Source organism: Rutidosis leptorrhynchoides, chromosome 7 (genome assembly GCF_046630445.1).
Source record: "Rutidosis leptorrhynchoides isolate AG116_Rl617_1_P2 chromosome 7, CSIRO_AGI_Rlap_v1, whole genome shotgun sequence".
Taxonomy (NCBI): Eukaryota; Viridiplantae; Streptophyta; class Magnoliopsida; order Asterales; family Asteraceae; genus Rutidosis; species Rutidosis leptorrhynchoides.
This window is the reverse complement of record NC_092339.1, coordinates 75,765,862-75,773,837: the sequence shown is the minus strand read 5'-3', so window position 1 is coordinate 75,773,837 and position 7,976 is coordinate 75,765,862. Positions and strand designations below refer to the sequence as shown.

Here is a 7,976-nt window from a genome sequence, read left to right as displayed (position 1 = left end):
AATATATACTTTAAACAGCATTTTTGGAAGAGAAAAAAGCACACGTCGTTTGTAGATGCTCTGTTTTGTCAAAACATTAAACTTTAGCTATTTAATGTAAATCTTGAAAATACTTCAACTCATATTACAGCTCTCCATAACTGTGTCAATGTTTCACACTTGATGCTTATATTTAATGCTGAGGGTCCTGAAACCTGAAAGAATTCTATATATTTATATTTAAATTTATATTACCTTGATGAAATATCTTGATGTGACTTATTGTTGTTTCATTTTTATCTTTCATCTTTACTCTAAGGAAATGGAAAAATCTGGAGTTACTGAGTTTGATCTCAAAAACATGGCTGATGCCTTCAAGTTACAAGGTAATAATTAGCGTTGAAAAAATTAGGAGACTTTTATATAAAATTAGAAAAAATAATATGGTTAAGTAGAAATGTAAATAGATAAAAGTATACATACTGCATTCACTTATGTACTTTGTTTTCATGCAGGTAACAAATGTATGCAACGTAAGTGGTACCCAGATGCAATTCGGCTTTACACTGTTGCTGTTGCACTATGTGATGATAATGCTGTTTATCATTGCAACAGGTAACTTATTTTTTTACCCAAACAATTAGACGTTTTTTTAGTATTATGTTTGCTGTTTTGATACTCTTAAAAGTACATTGTTTTGAAATTACGTTTTTGTGAATGGGTACTCTTTCAGAGCAGCTGCGTACACTCAATTCAGGATGTATACTGAAGCAATCCGTGACTGCAATAAAGCGATTGAAATCGACCCGAACTACAAAAAGGCTTATAGTCGTCTAGGCTTTGCTTATTATGCTCAAGGGAATTATACGGAGGCCGTCGAAAAAGGCTTTAGGAAAGGTTAATATTTATCTTACAAATTTTTTTAATGGAGCATCTTTTAGTAAACACGAATTATCATCTAAATGGTTTTTCTCAGTCTTTTTCATGGGATCTCGTCATGTTTTCTTGTGCAACAGTTTATGTATTTTATTCTGGTTGGTTTTCATGCAGCCTTGCAATTGGATCCAAATAATGAGTCAATCATAGGAAATATTCAGGTTAGTACATCTTTTGGTTTATTTATCTTTTTGTGTATAAATTTCTTTTTTATACCCGGCAATTGAGGCTCGTAGCTTGAAAAATGGGTCCATTGAGTTATTTATATAACCAATTGGGTCCACAAAAAATTTAAGGAATGGGTCCAATTTAATTTTATATGTATATATAAGGTCCTGCGGGTCTTTTTGAGATTTTAAAAAGATTACTCCGTATTATTTGAAGGTATTACGAGTTTAAGAAACTTTGAGAAACGAGCCTTGTCTCAACCTCACCCGAACAACCTATTTAGAGCTGAACCGACCCGTCTAAAAATTCTTATCCGTTCGTGCCATGACCCTTTTTGACCCAAACCTGTTCGGGTCTTGACCCAAGCCGACACGTTTGCCAGGTATATAATATTTTTCATATGAGTTTTTTTTCATAATTATAGGCTGCTGAGCAGAAACTCGGGGAAGGGCGACTAAACACATGATGCTTTTAAAACTATGTTTCGCTGTTCAGAATTGGTTTTTTAATTGGGCTCCGGTGACTGGTAAATTTTGGTAATTGATGCAGTGTCTCTCATCTCTGCTTACTATTAGTATCTTTTATACTTACCTAAATACTAAAATTGAATGGTGGGCCGTTTAACGTGTATGGATATGTCGTTTAGAACTGTTATATCAATATCATTAGTACCTGTTTTATCTATCTGGTATTTATTGGTTGGACAACATGTTATCTAGGTCTTACTGACATAGAAATGGGAAAGGGCCGACTTGATTGCGGTGTTCTTTTATAAATATTATTACTAACCCACTCCTTAACATGATTTGCAACAAACTCAAATGTTAGTTTAACACCCCTACTCTGTTTATTAGTTGGCAAATACAATGAGGACCGGGTAATTTTTCAGCTACGGCGAAAATTTAATGAACTTGAAAAGCAACCATGCACGGTCCGATTTACTTAGATTTTAGATAGATAATGAGCAACAATTGTGCGAGTCCGATACTTAGCCATTAGAGGTTGTGCCTTTGGTGAAGTTATGTCAGCTGATTCGGACATATCCTCCAGTTCATCGCTAACACGTTTCCGATCAAAGCATTGAATCATTGATGCTAATGTTAATCCTATGATCCTCAATGCTAAGTTCTCACCGGGACATTGTCTTCTGCCTGACCCAAATGGGATCATAGTTAGCCCGTTACCTTTTGCATTGGAAACATTTTGTTTACCTTCAAACCTTTCGGGTTTGAATGTGCTTGGAGACTCCCATATCTCTGGATCATTCTGTATGGCCCACACGTTTACAAATAACATTGTACCATGTGGAACGTGGTACTTTCCTACTGTACAGTCTTTGGATGACTCGTGGGGAAAAGTAATGGGGCCGTTGGGTACATCCGTAATGTCTCTTCGATAATGCATTGCAAATAAGGAAGTTTTGACAAATCTGATTCGTCTATTAAACGATCACTTCCTACAAGATTGTCGATTTCATTTTGTGCTTTGGTTAGAACGTGTGGATGATTAAGCAAAAGTGGCATTGCCCACTCCATTGCATCAACTGATGTGCTTATTCCTCCATGCAACAGAGCCTGTAATCAAAGACAACATGTCATTAACACACTTTTTTTCACTGTTGAGACTTGAAACTCACTAATTTGATATGTCACCCACATAATGACATACCTAATTATCAATGGGACAAAGCCCCTTGGTAGTTTATTGAATATCTATCCATTGCAAGTCATAAAATATATTGAACATTTAAATTACTTTACCAAATTGAATGAGTCTTGTATAAATATAATGTATAGATGTTAATCTTGTAGCAATTGCACCCTGATTCTCTCTCACAGACACGCAGTCGGCAGGAAAGTTGTAGGTTCAAATCATAATATGCATTTGATTGTCTCTTGATTGAACGGTTCAACATTGAATGTTGACACGTTTCAACATTAGCATTCAGTTTAAAACACAATTTCATCCCTGCCATGAAGTATCCACCCATGGCACCTTTCCATATCGTTTGGGGGGTAAAGGGGAGGGGGGTTTTACTTGGCCGTGCCCTTGGATCGGTTTCAAGGTTTCCTCCCGGGCAGCGATGAGGGCGGGGTTATTATCGCTGCATCGACATTGTCGAAACGGGAGATGATCGCAACGGGTGGTTTAGTCCCCCTCGGGTGATCCCAATCGCTGTTCAAAAAAAAAAAAACATTAGCATTCAGTGTGTTTGTTAGTGACATCTGAATGACAAATGATGATTAACCGTTCAACAATTTAAATAGGTACTGATTCATTTAGAGTTGAAATACTTTCTTAACCATTTAGTATATCTAGTTTTTTTTTTTTCTTTCTTTTTTTTTCTTTTTTTTTTGAACGGCAAGTTTGCATCAGTGTATCATTTATTTCAACGACACTCATCATTTGCACACACACGCGTTCGAGAGGAAACCCGAATCGCATTACAGGAGCCCGATCCTTTAACCATCCCGAGGGGCAGGCAGACCGGGTTTGGATTCTGAATGGATCTGGGAGAAAACCCCCACTGGGGTCAATCTGGATATTCATATTTCATGCAGATTAATTAATAGGATGGGCAGAGCGAGGCTCGAAGAACGCTTACCAAACAATTATGTTCTTTTTATTTATTCATTTAAAGTGTTAACACATTAATTTTACATCTTTTATTATAGCGTTTATTCAGAATGATTATCAAACACAACTTATTATCATTCAGGTCCAAGTTCATTTAGAAACCTTCGAATTGTTTAGAATTTAAATCATTTAGCGCTTAATTGGTCTACTTTATCTACGTTTAAAAAAAATGGAGAAAGACCCTATCATACCTGTGAAAGGCTTTTGATCTCTTTGTCTGTGTAGTATTCTGGATCTGCATCTTGTAAAGAAAACAAAACTTGAAGGAATGTTTTCTTTCTTTCACCTTTATCCAAGCCACTTGTGCGATGTTCATCCATCCACTCTTGCATAAAATCATCTCGCCTCCTTTGCACCGCAGCATACCTCTTTTCAAGTTTCCATCCAACAAACCACCGCATAATTGGCAACATATCTGCCATACTTGACTGCCTATTCAACTCATTCGTGTCAGCCAATATATCATGAAAACTTTTTGCTTCCGCTACTTTTTCCATATTCACACCGTAATATCTCTTTCCTCCCATCATCCTTGTCATAGTATTAAACATAAAATCATACAATTCAGATTTCAAATCAACAATCCTATCTGGATTCTCATTGGCTGCCAAAAACAGGCGGCGTGTCAGCATTCGAATCTCATCTAAACGGATATGAGAGAGCGAGTCAAGCCGAGTGGAAGACAATATCTCCATAGCTGAGATACGACGAAGATTTTGCCAGTGTGCACCGTACGGAGCCCACGCAAGGCTCGTGTAGTTATAACCAAGATACTTTCCTCTGAGAAACCGAGGTCTATTAGCAAACACAATATCATTTTTGGAGAGACATTCTTCGGCAGCCAATGGGGAAGAAACGTGGAGAACACGACGGGAACCAAAGTAGAGGAAAAGAATGGGCCCATGGCGTTCGGATAACTTGGCTAGGGTCCGGTGAAGAGGTTTCTTTAAGAGGTGAAGATGGCCTATTAGAGGGAGTGATGGAAATGGAGTAGGAGGAAGATGATTGATCTTGTGCAGTACAAGTTTTGTTAAGAAATATGTAACAAAAAGCACTGGAATACAAATCCAGGTGTTGACTTCAAGTGCCATTTTTTGCTAATGAAAACATTCAAGTAGTGAATAATAATGCTAAATATAGAGCAAGTATAGATTCCTTTGAAATAAAAACAAGTTTACTAATAATCAAGTGTTAATTATATGTTGATTATGTCAGATTGAATATGATGTATCACCACACAACTCCCAAGTCATTTAAATATGAATCAGGCAGCATCTTTTAATCTTCACTTCTTAAATGCCTTCATCTTAGTCATCTCAACATTATTATCAAAACAAATAATTGATTAACGTACAAATTATGTATAATCAAGGCAAAATAAGTTATTTACTGTATTTGTATCTGCCACAACATAGCTGCAGAAGATTGATAAACATCTTAGATACAACATTAATTGTATAGACACTTTAATTCTTGAAAGCCATGAGTTGCTGTCCTTAGACCCCTCGCAGCAAATGATTGAAGACGAACTGCAAAGATGGATTGCCACCTCAGCGTCACGTTCGCACTTACTTTGAATATTGAACAAAGACTGAACACTGTCATTCAATGACTAAAAAACTGAACTTTTCTGGACCTCACATCTTACCAACAATACCTTTATTTTACACACACACACACACACACACACACACACACACACAAAAACATAAAACATAAAAAACCGGGTCCACCGTTGATGACACTTGAAAGACATATGGAAGACTATAAGAAGGCAGCAGTCTTATAGACACTGTGCCTGCAAACTTATATACGAGAAAGAAGATCCACCATATGAGGGTGAGGTCTATATTTAGCGACCAACGGTTGAGCTTTAGGCATCGTGAGACCGGCCCCTTCAGACATGTCTACTTTCTCGACGCCAATTCTCTCCCACTCGAAACACTGAACAAGTGTCCCTAACGTTAACCCAGTCATTCGCATAGCTAAACCTTCACCAGGACATCCTCTTCGGCCCGACCCAAACGGCATGAACTTAAATCCATCCCTCTGACCTTCAACACCAATAAACCTCTCGGGCATAAACCTTTCGGGCTCGTTCCACAACTTTGGGTCATTTTGAATGGCCCAAAGGTTCACCAAAAGCATAGTTCCTGATGGAACTTTAAAACCACCTACAGTGCATTCTTTTGTGGACTCATGTGGTGGAATGAGTGCTCCAGCTGGGCACATTCGAAGTGTTTCGTTTATCACTGCATGAAGATAAGTAAGATTTGAGAGATCAGAATCGTTTACGAGTCTTGTTGGGCCCACTTTGCTGTCAATTTCGCCAGAAAGCTTTTTGAGAGAATCTGGATGGTTAAGTAGAAGCGATAAAGCCCATTCCAATGTTCCTGCTGAAGTATCGGTTCCTGTTGATATTAGGACCTGCACATTCAAGATTGACTAAATTTAGTCAACTGACTGTACAAGGGGTTACAATCTCATCTTGTATATGTCAAAATGGGTTGATTTTGGTTTTCATATCAGGCTACCGGGCTAAACAGGTAATATTAAAACATATTAAGAAACAGAAACGGGTCAGTCAAACATGTTAGGGTGGACTAAAATTAGTCTACGGAAAAAGTCAACAGTTCATATTATTATGATGGATTTGATAGATATAGATGACCATTATTCCAACAATAGGTTTAACAAAATATAAACATATATTAATATATCAACTATATGTATATACTTATATGACAGAAGACAAAAATGGCACCCAACTCAGCCTATCCTGACCCAAATCTGTATGACATGTTACGAACCTGCTCGTTTTACCAGTTTATCAGGTATGACCCAACTCTGAATGACATGTTCGACCCATTACCCAACCCGGCCCAACCTCGCCCATTTCCACCCGTTTAAAAGTTTGACCCGTTTAACCCATGACCAATTTCAACCCAAAACCGTCGACCCGTTACCCAACCCGACCCAACCTGGCCCATTTTGACCCGTGTAACCCTTGACCCGTGTTACCCTTGAGCCATTTCAACCCAAATCTGTTTTGATCCGTTACCCGAACCTGACCTGTTTGCTTGGTATATTAATACTGCCAAACTAACTGATAGATATAAAAGAAAGCTTACTGATATCAAGCCTCTGATGATTTCATCTGTATAAGATTCGGGCTCCATTTCTTGTAGAGATAAAAGTACATCAATAATAGTCCTACTCGTTTCCAACGAAGAACGACTAGTTGTTCTATGCAATTTAATCAAGTCTTGAGCAGCAGAATCTCGCTTTCGATGTAACTTTTCCATCTCCTTCTCCATCGAGTTCAACCAAATCCATTTCACCATCGGTACAAAATCTCCAATATTCGATGCACCACTCAACCGAAAATTATCCTCCACCATTTTCTTAAACTTTCTTGCCTCTGGTGCTTCCTTTCTTCCCGTAATCATCCGCATAATAATATTCAACGAGACCTTAAAAAAGCTCGACTTCATATCAACAACCTCAAATTGACCATCTTTAGACCGATCATTCAAACTAGAGATAAAAGAACCAATCTCTTCATTACGAATATCAGTAAACATTTGAATACGATTACTCGACAATATCTCAATTGTTACAATCTTCCTCAAGTTTCGCCAGTGGGGTCCATATGGGGCCCAAGGAAGAGTTGTGTAATTGTAACCAAGATGCTTCCCAGCAGTCAACTTAGGACGGTTTGCAAAGACTTGATCGTTGGTTGCAAAACAGTCCTCAGCTGCAGCAGGAGACGAGACAAGAAGCACCGGGCGAAGACCAAATTCAAGAAACACAACTGGGCCATGTTTGTTTGAAATTTTGGCTAGGGTCCGGTGCATCGGATTCTTAACAAGATACAAATGGCCGATTATTGGTATAGAAAAAAAAGGTCTGGGTGGGAATTTTCGAAGCTTGTGAATGAAATGTTTGGTGATCATGTATATGATAATTGGAAACACGATGATGTAGGCCAAGTTCTCCATGGAAATTAAAAGTAAACAAGTTTAGAGGTATTAAGTTAAGAATTACAAGATGGTATCGAGTATATATATACTCGAGATAATATATACATATACGTACATGTTATAACTCAGACTATGTAATCATTGTGTACAAGAACAAAAGGTCAATGTACACTGCTACATTTATTCTCATTTAGACCCCATATATAGACGTGTTAATAAATTAACGCGTCTATATAAACAAATGGACACGTCTAATTAGGAAAAAGAGCGGAA

At 37.8% G+C, this 7,976-nt stretch overlaps 2 protein-coding genes and 1 pseudogene across 2 annotated transcripts; 1 reads left to right on the top strand and 2 right to left on the bottom strand.

Moving 5' to 3' along the window:
- Positions 1-301: 301 nt before the first annotated feature.
- On the top strand, positions 302-1,549 carry LOC139859355 (small glutamine-rich tetratricopeptide repeat-containing protein 2-like). The gene is made up of 5 exons (XM_071848145.1): positions 302-365; positions 495-594; positions 713-876; positions 1,030-1,076; positions 1,508-1,549. The coding sequence occupies exons 1-5, from the start codon at positions 302-304 to the stop codon at positions 1,547-1,549; spliced, it is 417 nt and encodes a 138-aa protein (XP_071704246.1).
- A 476-nt stretch (positions 1,550-2,025) lies between these two features.
- LOC139858521 (cytochrome P450 81Q32-like) lies at positions 2,026-4,811 on the bottom strand (annotated as a pseudogene).
- Positions 4,812-5,526: 715 nt separating this feature from the next.
- On the bottom strand, positions 5,527-7,721 carry LOC139856835 (cytochrome P450 81Q32-like). The gene is made up of 2 exons (XM_071845545.1): positions 6,852-7,721; positions 5,527-6,147 (listed from the first exon to the last, which is right to left on the bottom strand). Exons 1-2 carry the CDS (start codon positions 7,719-7,721, stop codon positions 5,527-5,529), a joined length of 1,491 nt encoding a protein of 496 aa, XP_071701646.1.
- Positions 7,722-7,976: the final 255 nt, after the last annotated feature.

Bases quoted from the DNA above. Each gene is read 5' to 3' on its own strand.
- LOC139856835 (XM_071845545.1), bottom strand. From the start codon at position 7,721: ATGGAGAACTTGGCCTACATCATCGTGTTTCCAATTATCATATACATG. The intron at 6,148-6,851 runs GTAAGCTTTCTT...TTGAATGTGCAG, and splicing joins TCATCAGAGGCTTGATATCA to GTCCTAATATCAACAGGAAC.
- LOC139859355 (XM_071848145.1), top strand. From the start codon at position 302: ATGGAAAAATCTGGAGTTACTGAGTTTGATCTCAAAAACATGGCTGAT. The intron at 366-494 runs GTAATAATTAGC...GTTTTCATGCAG, and splicing joins TGATGCCTTCAAGTTACAAG to GTAACAAATGTATGCAACGT. The intron at 595-712 runs GTAACTTATTTT...GTACTCTTTCAG, and splicing joins GCTGTTTATCATTGCAACAG to AGCAGCTGCGTACACTCAAT.